General features: G+C 38.0%; 1 protein-coding gene across 4 annotated transcripts in view; it reads left to right on the top strand.

The window, feature by feature from the left end:
• The window catches only part of nf1a (neurofibromin 1a), an 83,655-nt gene extending 69,567 nt beyond the window's left edge, over positions 1–14,088 (top strand). For 2 of the 4 annotated variants that reach the window (XM_084126851.1, XM_084126852.1), the window contains 13 exons: positions 138–278; positions 569–695; positions 1,394–1,525; positions 1,620–1,755; positions 1,880–2,043; positions 2,142–2,264; positions 3,487–3,605; positions 3,825–3,925; positions 4,336–4,478; positions 4,695–4,741; positions 7,943–8,159; positions 9,645–9,698; positions 11,463–14,086. In XM_084126851.1, coding sequence (XP_083982977.1) covers positions 138–278; positions 569–695; positions 1,394–1,525; positions 1,620–1,755; positions 1,880–2,043; positions 2,142–2,264; positions 3,487–3,605; positions 3,825–3,925; positions 4,336–4,478; positions 4,695–4,741; positions 7,943–8,159; positions 9,645–9,698; positions 11,463–11,605 — 1,647 coding nt within the window. In that variant the 3' untranslated portion in view covers positions 11,606–14,086. Of the gene's footprint in view, positions 1–137; positions 279–568; positions 696–1,393; positions 1,526–1,619; positions 1,756–1,879; positions 2,044–2,141; positions 2,265–3,486; positions 3,606–3,824; positions 3,926–4,335; positions 4,479–4,694; positions 4,742–7,942; positions 8,160–8,561; positions 8,640–9,644; positions 9,699–11,462 lie in introns of all 4 variants that reach the window. The other 2 variants (XM_084126853.1, XM_084126854.1) reach the window with 2 other exon arrangements.
• Positions 14,089–14,302: the final 214 nt, after the last annotated feature.

Below are 14,302 nucleotides of genomic sequence, written 5' to 3'. Positions count from 1 at the left end.
CTATTTTTGCAATTCTGTTTGATGATGTGGAAATGAGTACATGTGTGAAACCTATTTTTGCAGTTCTGTTAGATGATGTGGAAATGACACACTTCACTCATTAATAGTTTTGTGTGTGCTTGTCTAATGATCTACAGGATTCTCCTATGCATAAAGCTCTGTTCTGGGTGGCTGTGGCTGTGCTCCAGTTGGATGAAGTGAATCTGTACTCCGCGGGTACCGCCCTACTAGAGCAGAACCTGCACACACTGGACAGCCTCCGGGTGTTTAATGATAAGGTGCTCGACTGAAATTCACATTTAGACAACCACAGACTTAAAACATGTTGATATTCTTATTATTATTGTTTTTCACATAAATGTGATGTGTGGAGCCAAATGACATTCTGCTTTCCATCTCTGGATAAAATGGGTGGAGCTTGACCTAAGTCGGTTTAGGGTGTGGCTAGACCGTCAAGCTCCACCCATTGGCTCTGTAGCAGCCTCTCAGAAAATCAAGGTAAAATGTATTGCAGTGAAAGAACTCTGAGCAGTTATCTTCATAAAAAAATGTTTTCACCTCTTTATAGAGTCCTGAGGAGGTCTTCATGGAGATCCGGAAGCCACTGGAATGGCATTGTAAACAAATGGACCATTTTGTGGGACTCAACTTTGCCTCCAACTTTAACTTTGCATTAGTGGGTCATTTACTCAAAGGTATTGTTTAAAAGATCACCTATCCACCTTATTTTGCAATGCGGAAGCTATTTTCTGTGAATGTGTGAGACTTTAAATTCATTAGCCATTAATAATAATAATATTAATGAATAATAATTACATTATTATTATATGTAAATAACTAAAAGAATCGCAATGTGCAGTAAATTATATGCTCTACAAACTTGTGTGTTTAAGATTACGATAATAGATTAAAATAATATGAAAAATGCATATTGTTTGCAATATCAAGCAGCAAAAACAGGCTGTTTTTCTACAGCTAAAGCCGCGCGGTTTAAAGTAAAAAATACGGTGGCTAGATAAGTTGAGCTGGCCCTCTGTTGCAAGGGTTAACAGGATTGTAATAATAATAAAAATAATAAATCTGATTCAACTTGCATATTTCATTTTATGTATTAATAATATTATTTATGTCATAATCTGACTTAAATATCTAACTTAAAACTAATCTGGGCCAGTGTTTTCAGTGGATTAATAATAATGATTATTATTATTTTTATTTTATTAACTCTTCTGTGTTGATGAACTAATGCATTACTGACATCAATAAATATGTATCAACATACCAATTAATGTATTCAGAGGTTTTAGCGATTGATCACATCGAGCATTAGAAGTTAATCAGTAAAATGTCTTCTGTCTCTCTGATTCGTCATCTTTGTCTTTTCTTCTTGTAGGATACAGACATCCTTCTTCCACCACGGTGGCGAGGACGGTGCGTATCCTTCATACGCTCCTGGGCCTGGTGGGAAAACACCGCAGCTGTGACAAGTTTGAAGTGAACACGCAGAGTGTGGCCTATCTGGCCGGTAAGTTAAAGCCAACAGAGCCTTAACCTTTAACAACCTGTATTTTGTATTTATATTCTGATAAAAACATCTAAAGTGGATGTTTGTGTTACAGCTTTGCTCACAGTATCCGAGGAGGTGAGGAGCCGCTGCAGTCTAAAGCACAGGAAGTCATTGCTGCTTTCAGAAGTTACCATGGAGAACTTTCCAATGGACACGTACACAGTGTTCGAAACAGAACCTGAATGCAGGTGAGAACTTTTCATCAAATGTTCCCGGTTTCTTTCTACTATACACTTGCCTTTCCAACCATACTATATAGATTTTTTTATTGTGTTTTTGTTTTTGTTTTGATGATCCTCACACTCTCTTTAGTGTCAGGCTTCTGCGTGAAAACCAGCCCTGGGCTTCCCCGAAAGTGTCAGAGCGCAGCCTTGCACCTCCGTACTCTGCCATGGGGCAAACCAGCCTTCGCCCACGCAAATCCATGAGCGTGGACATGGGCCAGCCGTCGCAGGCCAACTCGAAGAAACTACTGGGTATGAGTGGTCTGTGGCTTCATTCTTTCAAACTGGCTTTTGAATAGGCTGCAGCTTTACTTTAGCTTCATACTTGCGTGTTTTTATGTTTATTCTAGGCACTAGAAAGAGCTTCGATCACCTAATATCAGACTCGAAAGCCCCGAAGAGACCAGATATTGAGTCGGGCATCACCACGCCTCCAAAAATGAGACGGGTGTCTGAAAACGACTATGAGATCGGTGAGTTTTTTCTGCATTTGCCAATCAAATGTGTGATGGCCAGTGCTGATCTAAAGCCGCGTTTCCACTGAAATTACCCGGAACAATTTGTCCCAGGAACTTTTTTCCCAGGAACTTTTTTTTGCCCCAGACCGGTTGCTTTCTGCGTTTACACCGCGGTCTAAAGTACCGGGAAGGTAAACTGCACGCAACTGCTCCTCCCAGTCTGCGATGGACAGTAATCAGTTTTGAGCGCCACATTTATAATAAGTATGGAGGAGATTCAAACTGTGCTGCAGTTATGTATTGGTTTACTAACGAGTTAATTAACAAAACAAAATAGACGAGCACTGATACTAAAGCGTGTTCAGAAAACTCGTATGCGTATAAAATTAAACAACGCATGTTATCAGTTATTGTGAGATGCCTGGGATGAACGCGCAAAAATTCCCTCTTTCGCAAATACGCTTAAAAAAGCCTGAACCCAGTCTATCAATCATAAATAGTGACAGTCTTGTAAATAGTTGTTTGTTACTAACCTCAAAGCACTATTTCAATCCTGTTATAGTAAATTTATAACATGGTTTGGAGTGCCTTGCAATGTGTAAACATAATGACTTAATAATAAAAGCTGTGGCAGAAAAGAGACGAGCACTGATAAAGCGTGTTCAGTAAGCTCGTAATGCTAACGTTAGATATAAAATTTGTATGTTATCAGCTATTGCGGACATTGACCGTGAGATGGCTGGGACGAACGCGCAGAAAGTTTCCTCTTCCACAAAATAAAGCCTGAAACTCGTCGCCAGTCCACCAGTTTTTTTTTTATTAAATTCCATATTTGTAGACAGACAACTCTTACTGCATGAAGCCACGACACAAACCGCAATAGATTTTTTTTAAAAGGGAGGTTAAAAATAAATAAAATGCTGTGTGGAGTCATCCAACCAAAATGCAGCGTGAACACAACCAATCAGCTTGTGCAGCGCTCAAGTCCCACCCCTGAAAGTTCCTGAACTTTGAAAAAGTACTACCTCGTGAGCAGGGACTATCGGAGGGGGAAATATTTACCCGGAACTTCATTTAGACCCTGGTTCCTGCGGTGTAAACACATCGAGTACCAGCCCAAAGTTCCTAGTTCCTGGGGAAAGTTCCTGCGGTGGAAACGCGGCTTAAGTGTAGTTAATGATAATTAAGCATGAGAAATGAGAGCGATCGAATCGCTAACAGCTCTTCTTCGTTCCAGAAACCCAGAGAATAGCCAACTCCCATTTACGCAAAGTGTCCATGTCCGAGTCCAACGTCCTTCTGGACGAGAACGTTCTCACAGACCCGAAGATCCAGACGCTGCTCCTCACTGTACTGGTGTGTGCTCCATACCACTTTCCTTTGTACTTGTTCTTGTGTTTTAAATCCTCTTGCAGGTGGAATTAAGTATGAAATTGTATATAGAATGTTTTTTGCATATTCTTTGTGTAGCACAAGAAAGATAAATAAAGATGATTCATTTTCTTTTTCCAGCTATATGATGTTTATTATACTTTATGTAGTAAAGCAAAATATATATTTTTTCTTTTATTGCAGGCCACACTGGTGAAATACACTACGGACGAGTTTCATCAGCGGATCCTGTACGAGTATTTGGCTGAGGCCAGTGTGGTCTTCCCCAAGGTCTTTCCCGTTGTGTGAGTGTCTGAGATTCAGGGTGAAATGTTGACCTTAATGTTCTTCAGAGAATGGAATGCGATTGAAACTTATAGATTTAAGAACTTTATAGAGAATAGAAATAAGCATGGGTTATGCAGCTCCAAGGTGAAAACAAAAATGTTCTTCTTTTTTTTTTTTAGCTTTCAGGATTTTTTTTATTTTTATTATCCAACAGGATGGAATGTTTTAAAAGTAGTATAATTTACATGTTTAAAAAATGGGGTGTCTTTTGTTACATTAGTTAATGTATTAACTAACATGAACTAACAATGAGCAATACATTTGTTACAGTATTTATTAATCTTTGTTAACATAATGGACTGTGAACTAACAATGTACAAACATGAACTGCTGTATTTTAGTTTGACCCGTGTTATTTTTATCATAGCCACAACCTGCTGGACTCCAAGTTAAGCACCGTCCTGTCCATGTGCCAGGACCCCAACCTCCTGAACCCCGTCCACGGCATCATTCAGAATGTGGTCTATCATGAGGAGTCTCCCCCTCAATACCAGCCGTCCTGCTTGCAGAGTAAAGCCTAGTGCCAATCTCTCCAGTCATTTATTAATATTCAGATTTCTTAATTATCTAAAAAGAAAGTGTTTAAAGTTTAAAGGCTATAAAACAACATCCTGTTAAGTGTTACTTATCTTCAGATGTCTGACCAATTTCCCTTTTTTTCCCCCTTGACACTCTTGCACTCTTGCTGTGTCATCTGTCTCTGCTGTCACCTCTCTCGTCTCACAGGTTTCGGTTTCAACGGCCTTTGGAGGTTTGCCGGGCCCTTCTCTAAGGTATGATTAACTGCTCCCATAAACGCTTTTTATTTTCCAGCGGAGTGCAGTGAAGAAATTGTGTGCTGCGTTCTCTCTGCAGCTTCCTAGATTTATTGACCAAAACGGATTTTCCCAAACATTTCCCGCGCCCATCCGGTGTCTCCGGCTTGTTACTCTCCCACAGTTCTGCTGTGCGGTTTAAGAAGGCATAAATGACAGGGATGTATTGCTTATGTATCCCTCGCTGAAGGAAGTGTTTTCCCACTTTCATGGCTCAGCAATAATGATTTATTTCCTATAGCCTTGTCGTAATGCAGGTTTTTACGTGACCTGCCAATATTTTCTGTAATGTGTTACAATATTTCAATTATTATATTGATAACTTTAAAATTATTTTATGTAAATGAGATTTTTTTGTAACACATTTTTGTGCTGGAAAAGTATGAATTTTTTTCATTAAAGGGTCATGAAACCCTAACTAAATTTTCTGAGATTTTAACAGAGTGTTGAACATCACTGAAGACAATGTTAGCATCTGTCAGATTTAATTGTAGGGTTTTTCGTATTTTCGTCTTTCGGGTTTACGATCTACACCGTGTCCACGTCACAGGTTGTGACGTGGCAGTGCACAATAGTACTTCGATTACACATCGGTGTCGCATAATTATTCATGAGACTGAGTTTTCTTATCCTATGAGAAAAGACACCGTTTCTTAATTATTCATGACACCATGTGGTGCTTTCCAGTGATAGTAATAGATGAGAGAGGCATTCATGGGTTGCAAAGTGTTTGTTTCCGTGGTGTAAAAGTACGGGTGTGTTCATTGCATGGCTTTCCTTGTGATGCTGCCAGGGCTAGACTCTGACTGCGGGCGTTTGGTTGGCTATCATACCGACACATGCAAGCATCTTTCTCGAGATGTTTTGTCGTTTAAAAACCTTTATAATGATCATGTTAGCTGATCTATAATGCGAGATGGGCGCTGCAGTTCACAGAATCGGATCTGTCGGATTTACAACACGTCAATTCATCCACTTCTCCCAAAATACATTAAAAGTAAGTGACCGGTGAAGTGGGAGAAGAATAGAGTAAACTTTATAGTTACTTACACAATGTGTATCTAATATGAATAAAACACGTTGTCAATTTATAATTGAAAGGATTGTTATTGCCGCTTCCATAGACATCAGTGTGTATTTTACAAACTGTAAGTGTATTGTTTTGCTAGTACTTATGTGTATTTAAATGTCTGAAACCTAAAAGAAAGATTATGTGGTTGAAAACACTGAATAGTTGTTATATATGTCAAACGCTGATCGCATCCGTCTCTGGCTCAGTGCCAGTCAAAGTGTGAAAGCACATTTGAATTTAGCAGCTGATCACTTGATGCACTGGACATTCTAATCACACCCATGTGATCACGCGCGTCAAGAGTTAATCTAATATATGTAGCAGGGCATTCAGTTACTTTTAAAAGGACAAACAGATGGTAAGTTAATTTTTTTGGACTTTAAAAATAAAAATATTGTGTTTCCTCACGTTTTACCCCTGATTTTTAGTGAGAGTCAGCATGGGCCACTGACATGACAGTTCCTCGCCCCCCTCTTCTTCTCCTTCCCTGTCACACTCATTCCTCTCCCTTCTTCTCACAGCCATCCACGCCCATTTAAGTTGCATTTTTCAAAAAGATTGTGAGGTAGACTGGAGCTGAAAGAGGGGGGTTTCATGACCCTTTAAATGTTTTTTTTCTGGCCTTGTCAGACAGTAGTTTATTTTTACTTGCCATGCCAATATTTTCACTGTAACATGTTATAATATTTAGATTATTTTAATTATTTTTGTTAATATAAATTAAGTATTTTTAATAATTAAGTCTATTTTAAGTCTATTTTAATTGTATGATTGTTATCATTAATGTTATTAATATTATTTGTTATAAATTTTTAGCTACATATTTTTATGTACTAGAAATATAGATTAATTTTTTATTGAATTAAGTTTTCTAAGAAATTCTAAGAAGTTTTCTAAGAAATCCATGACAGCTATAAATTCATAAATGCAATTTTGTTTGAAAATAATGTAATGCATTTCAGAAAATAAAAACTGGTCAACACAGTCAGACTGATGTTGGAACCTGATTGTATGAACATAAGCACTGGCCCAATAGTGCAAGTTACTTCCGTCAACTGGCCTAAAAATATCCCACACTGGCCCTGACATCCTTATTGTTGAACCCTGACCGTAAAATTTCTTGAATGTTGTTGACAGCTAATAAGGGGCTGAATCATTACTGCTTGTTTTTACCACAGGAATCCTAAAGATCTCGGTTGTTCCAGTCATTGCAGTTTGCCGCTATTGCTCAAATTTATTGTGAAATATACCATTATGTTTCTGAGTAATCAAACGTATGATCAGTGACAAAATGGGTGAAAAATGTCCCTTAGATTTACATGTGCCATATCTAAGGACCAGGGCTTGACATTAACTTTTTTGATCACCAGCCTCTGTGGCTAGTGGTTTTCCAAAGTTACTAGCCACTCTGCGTTTTCACTGGCCACAATTTTGACATCAATACCATGGGGGAAAACTGCCAAACAGATATTTTTAATATCTCATAATTTGGCAACAGGTATATTAGGCTGCTGTCACTTTAAGACCTGACACATGGATCCATTATGCTGTTAAACATGCATGTTTACGTTCACTTAAAACATAACTAACTGTTTATGTGAATGTGTGTGCTTGGACTTTGGGTGTGAGCACAAAATTTGTGGGAATGAGAATGTGAGAAAAGTGATACGCAATCCCACGCCAAAATTCAATCCCTGTTACAGCAACAATATTCATCCGGAGCAAATGAAACGAGTGAGTGAGGGGAGGCGGGTTTGTGTGTCAACTCGCTGTCAGAGAGATGAGAGAGCGAGAAAGCTATCTATTCTGTATCTATTCTGTGGAAAATGAGTATAACACTACATTGCACTTAGTTTATTATTTCAGGTGCCTTTTTAAAAGACTACAATTGAAAAATGTATAGCCTATATTATATATAAAATTCAACCCGCCAAAGTGGCATAGTAGGAGTGACCGCGTTACACGCCGCTGCCAAAATCCACCCGCATTTGGCGGGTTGGCGAGTGTTAATGTCAAGCCCTGCTTAGGACCAAATATGATAATGCTAAATGATTATTAATCACACACCTGCTTTTACTCTCCAACAGCAAACCCAAATTCCAGACTATGCCGAGCTCGTGGTTAAATTCCTAGATGCTTTGATTGACACCTATCTTCCTGGCATTGAGGAAGAAGGAGGGGAGGAGTCACTGCGCACGCCCACCTCTCCGTATCCGCCCACCGTCCAAAGTCAGCTCAGCATCACGGCCAACCTCAACCTGTCCAACTCCATGACGTCCCTCGCCACCTCACAGCACTCACCAGGTCAGTGCTCACTTCCTGCACTGCACGCACACTCATTCGCTAATACACACACGTAGACGCAAATTAGCCAGTAGTTGCTCACTTACCTTCACACATCGTGTGCTACTCACACCTGCTCACATAATCGTGATTAGTGCATACATTCCCTAGCATTAAAAAATAACACCGTAACAGCTGTAGCCACGCTGCTGTTTGCGATCGCAGTTGTCAGCGCTTTTCTGTCTGCTTTCATATCTAAAAGCATCGCCAGTTGACAGTTTCTCTGGTTTCGCTAGATGTGCAAGACGTGCAGGGCTTTGACAGTGGTTGTGTGTGCATTTGACACCTTTGCTTTGCGTTTGTATCTTCATTAACCTCACTGCATTCTGTCTCCTTTTCATTGGAAATGTGCCGTCGGTTCAGAGGGCCCTATAGTTTATAGACGGTCCCCAACTCTCTCCCATCCACGAACCACAGAGGAGGTGCCACCGAAAACAGCTGGTACAAACCTAAACTATAGAGCTGTGTTGGGCAATTAATGTCCAGTTCTATAGTTTGCGAACTGTGGTAACTTATTTAAGTGCCTATTTCTTGTCTTTACTTTTTTTCAGTGGTGGCAGTGTGATACTATTCAGGTTAAATTGGCCGTTAAAGAGTATATATTCATACTGGAGAGGTATTTCTATATGCACATATTAGGGCTGCACGATATTGAAGAAAAATGCGATATGCGATAACTCATTAAATAATGCGATAATACGATAATGCTTAAAGTGTGTAAAATAAACTTCAATTATCTTTAAAATATATTTAAAATGATATAACCTACGTGTTTCACTTTCTTTTTGTGACAAGAAAACATCCCTACAACTTCTGAAAATGAACATCAGTGTTTTACTGTAGCGTAAGAAGTGTTATTTTAACATCAGTGTAAACCACGGGGTTTGGGGTTCAGGTTATCCTACATTAGGATTATTAAACAACAGAAACTGAATAATCAAATGTAAAAATAAAATGCTGCTTAGTTTTCACTGTATGAATGAAATATATACTGATTCTTATTAAAGCTACAAAAGTTATTCAGCTAAGAACAGTGAGTGACTTTCTCTTCGTCTTTTGTTCATGACCGATATGCATATCGCGATATATGCATTGCGATATTTCGATAATTTCGATATATTGTGCAGCCCTGGTACATATGTAACAGTAGTCATTAGATGATCCAGCAAGCACTTAAGTGAATTTCTAAATCACATTCCTTCTCACTAATTTCTCCTTTTGATATCAATTTAATCTGCATTTTGAGCTAATATCAACTGCTTCTTAGCTTCACTGTTCAGCCGAACATTAAGAGTAAAATGCAGTCAGATATATCTGTAAGCTGCCATTTTTTATTTTGATTTCCTGTTTCTTCCATTCATCTGTCCTTCCTGTCCTCTTTTGAGTTGTGAATGTGTCACTCATGTCTTTTTTTTCTTTTTTTTTTTCTACTCTCTCTGTGTGAAGCCTGTCTGCCTTGCTCTAAGTCGGCTGTATTCCCACCTCACCTCGTCCTCCCAGGTACTCATCGACCTCCACTGTGTGAAAAAAGCAGTTGTTGCCATCCGTAGAGTGTTTGAATTGTAAATCTGCTGCTGGAGTCAGTAGTAGATGCTACTGTCAGATCAAAGCAAGAGGGGCTACTTTAACAGGAACTGTGAAGAGAGATCACAAGGGCCTGGTATTAAACAAACACTCACATACACAGCTGAGGACAGAACATTTGCAGTTTTAATAGCATCGTTAAAGGCTTTTCACACTTGAAATTGTTAGGCCAGTGTGCCATTTTTAACCCTTAGTTAGCGCTTGGTTACTTTTTTTTTTACATTTATAATTAATGTGTTTAAAAAATGTTTTAAAATGTATCATTCTTATATTCTACATATAAATACACTGCTTGGACAAAAAAAGTCGCTGTTTGGATTTATATAGGCAAATGCTTAAGAGTCTATGATTGGATCATTATTGCAGTGATTATGTTATATGTTAGGGTTAGAACAGTTCTTCTAACCCTAATTGGAGTCATTTTGTCAATACAAGATCTTGACCAAAAATGTATGCACAAATAACATAACATCACAACATTTATTTCCATCAAGAGGTGCATCATTTTTTGGTCAAGATCTTGTATTGACAATGCAAGAGTTTTTATGTTTATTAGAGGTTGAATACTGCCAAACTGCGCATACTACTTCTGAATAGGATGTCCACTTCAAAAATTATGGAAATATATGATTCAGATCACTCAAACCATATATGGAAATGGAGGCGCCCTTATATGGTCAGTAATGGAGCTTGGTTTTCATCTAGTGGAAAAGTTTGGTACTGCGCCCAAACTAAATCTTACTGAAAGCTCATTTTTCGAGACAACCTAAAATTAAATATTTTCTTGGTTTTGTCTAAAATAGTCTTGTAAAATATGTTTTTTATAAGATATTTTTCTTTTTCACTTTCCTAATTTATTTCACTTCTACAATAATCTGCCAACCAATTTAGGACTTTATTCCGAATCATTCTTGAATTACAACCATTCAAGTTTGGATGACAACTAAGAGGTTAAGAAATGAAAAGTTACACACTCCATCAATTAGGGTTAGAAGAACTGTTGCCAAACATATAACATGCTAGAAACATAATAATCACTGCAATAATGATCCAATCATATACTCTTAAGCATTTAAATCCAAACTGTGACTTTTCAAAATTGTATATGGAATTTGATATTTAAGGCAGTTTATGGTTTGCTGTCTATTACAGAACCGCTTGGTTTCTTTGTTATATACTTTTGGCACCACAATTCAGATTTAGCACTGAGAAGGCACCATAACCCAAGGTTAAAAGCTCTATTAACAGCCTTAAAAGTGTGAAATGCCTTTTATATTTTATTTAATTATAGTTGGGGAATTTGAACCTATGAGAATAGTAATGCTGATATTGGCCTTCTAATAATTTACACAAGAACAACAGGCACATTTTAAACGCACACTTATGTCTCACACTTGTATCATGAACGCTCCCACACGATCCCTACATGAGACTTTCTCCTCAGTGTGATAATGTTGTGCACTGAGACACCTACTGATCAGTATGTGTATTTACAGCCTGACTCCATGTCAAAGCATGTCTGTAAAATCTGACGCTTTTTAAAATATATTGTTTACATTCGATACATTTAGATGAAAATAAAAAAATGATTGTGAATTATTGATTCAATTTGAGGTTTTAGATAGGAAATAGGCTACCGGTGTGCACGCGAGGTTGTTACATAACATCTCTCTCCTGCAGGTATCGACAAGGAGAACGTTGAGATTTCTCCCACCTCGAGTCTCTCCACCAGTGGGCGAATACGACACGGGTCAGCCAGCCAGGTACAGAAGCAGCGTAGTGCAGGCAGCTTCAAACGGCCAAGCATCAAAAAGATCGTCTGAGAAGCATTTCTACATCGTTCTTCTCCACAAATCCTTTTTGCTTTCCCTCGTCCGGTTTAACAAGGTTCTTGCATTGAAGAACCGCTTGAGTGTTTGTTTTTTTGATACCAGTTGAAGCTTGCCACACACTTGCCTAAATGAACTTGTTCGGAGGATGCACTGAACTCTCCTTGTTGCACTCAACATCAAAAACGTCTTGGGACTGACCACATTGAAATGCTAAATTGAGGCGTCCACTCTTCGTTTTGCACAAACTTGAGATCACGTCCTCATCGATGTCTGAAAGAAACGCGTACATGAGAAACTGATCTGATTAACCACTACAGCAAACAGTTGACCAACCGTGTGGAGACTCATCGCAGGCTCATCATCTTGGCTTGGCATCCGGTCTTTTTCCATTTAGTCCCGGACCCGCCATGGGATGGACGCGCGGCCTGACTCGTCCTGATATCCACAGGCTTGAAATCTGGATCGTGATCCAGGTGTATACACAGAAAGATTATATGTGTACTATACTATTGACGATAATAACGATCACATGTTTTGGGTTCTTATTTTATCCATTGTGTGCCTTTGTCAGGGTTTTCAGCTGTGTATAGTTTGTAAAATAGGCAAGACCTTGCTAAGGAAGGGAAAACAGGTACTAATTATGAAAACATGTCGCGGCTTTAACATTTACCATATTGTTCATATGGCGCTACGGTGTAAACAGTACCATGTGACCATGAAATATGAGAATATCATATTGCGGCATCTAAATATTTATTCTGTAAATGTAGATAATCCTTTCGGAGATCACGTGAAGGTTTACGTTGCGATCGTTATATCATCAGTTGTCGAAAACGATTCTAGCAGAGCAACGGATGAGTATGTATCCGTGTGTAGGATTTTCCCAAAATGCACAAATCAAACACGACAAATTGGCATTAATATTCATCGTCTCACAGTGGTGCAATATGTTCTTTTTTTTCCATTTTTTTCATTGAACACTATGTGTGTACAAATTGCACATGATTTAAGTGTGTGATCAGGAAATATCCGTGCACACTTTTACCTTCCCCTGTTCCCGTCTCACTAACGGCTCACATACGGCACAGAAATCCCAATCGCACCACATGCTGACATGGTAACATTGCACCAAAGACTAGTTTGCAATATTGTGAGGGGAAACTGTTGTGAACTCCATTTTGTACATTTTTACGTCTGTCTCGTTTATGTTGTATGCCTTAACATAATGATTTCTTCCATGCAGTTCTCACTAGCTTCGTAACAATGTTTGTTTTTGGCATTTAATTGAATCGGTTTCTCACTTGGCACCTAACCGGTGAATCACAAAGTTAAACAATTGTGCCATTTAAGTTTGCAGGGCCTCACAATTTATGTAACATGGCCGTTAAAATTGAAGTGGCCGATTTTTGTGTGCAATATTTGTTTTCTGCATTTTTCAGCCATTATTATGTCGATCTGTAAATCTACGAGGAGGAAATGGTAGTGTACCTGGTGACAAACTCAAAGTACATGTGTTTGCTCTTTGAAATGCTTATTAAAGGGAAACTTGTATTACTAAAGAAGGGTACCTGCCAAACGTTTGAGGACGGAATATTTATGCATAATTTTAATTTGATGTTTTTGAAAAGATTGTTTTGGAATACATGAGTACCAGATGATTCACACTTAAAACTGGGACCAAATCAATGTCATTTTTTCCATTTTATTTGTAGATTTATTTTTTACATTTTTTGTTTGTTTTACAGCCATACTCCTGCAGATCCCAAAATTTGCGTTCATCCTGACTTTTGGTTATTTTAGGGCACTAAGTAGATTTCAGATCAGTGTTTTGTTATGATCAAAAATGAAACTTGAAATGTTTATTCCTGTCGTAATGGTGAATTTCGCGTCAATCCATGTCAAATTTACACTTTTTTTTTTTTAATGCAAATTGAAAATATGAAGGAACATAAATTACCCAATTGAGTGTTCGAAGTGTAAGATTTGCCTTTTTTGCGTCCATTACTCTGAATAACAAGAATATAACTCCTTTCTCTTGAATCTTAGATGTTGCATTGCTACTACCAATCTAAAACTGACCTAATCTGATACTTCAATACTTTAAGACAATAATGAAGGCACAGTCTTGACTGCCATGGCAGCGGTTAGACACACATGGCATGCCCCTAAGCCTTTTAAATTGCATATGTAATTAAACTCATCATAAACAAACTTAAAAAGTGGTTTATTTTATATAATTCATGATGTGTGTTTGATGCATTTGCCAGATTTTTAATTGCATTGATCATCTGTAAACAATGTATCTGTCACCTGTAAATATGTTTGTGTAAAATTGGAAGGTATATAAATACAAGTGTAAATATATGTGATATTGTATTACTTGCTTTTTTGTAAAGCGGTTAGTTGCTGTACATGTATAACATGGCAATTTAATTATACCAGTGTTCGTAATAAAAGTTTCCCTCAACCCTGTTACTGTGCTGTTCAATGTGAAATCTTTGTTAGTTCTCTCTGGGTTTTATTAAAGGCCAAACAAACAAAAAATGAATGGCAAAAATATATACCTGCATCAGATTTTTATATTGGAAACCTGAAATCTGTGTGATCACCAAAAGTTTTGGTAATTTGAAGTTTTGGTGGTTTTGTATTGAAAAATGTATCAGAAATCTTAACTATAACCTAACGTTT

This window comes from Abramis brama (genome assembly GCF_963993115.1).
Source record: "Abramis brama genome assembly, chromosome: 10".
Classification (NCBI taxonomy): Eukaryota; Metazoa; Chordata; class Actinopteri; order Cypriniformes; family Leuciscidae; genus Abramis; species Abramis brama.
This window is presented reverse-complemented; position numbering and strand designations above follow the sequence as displayed.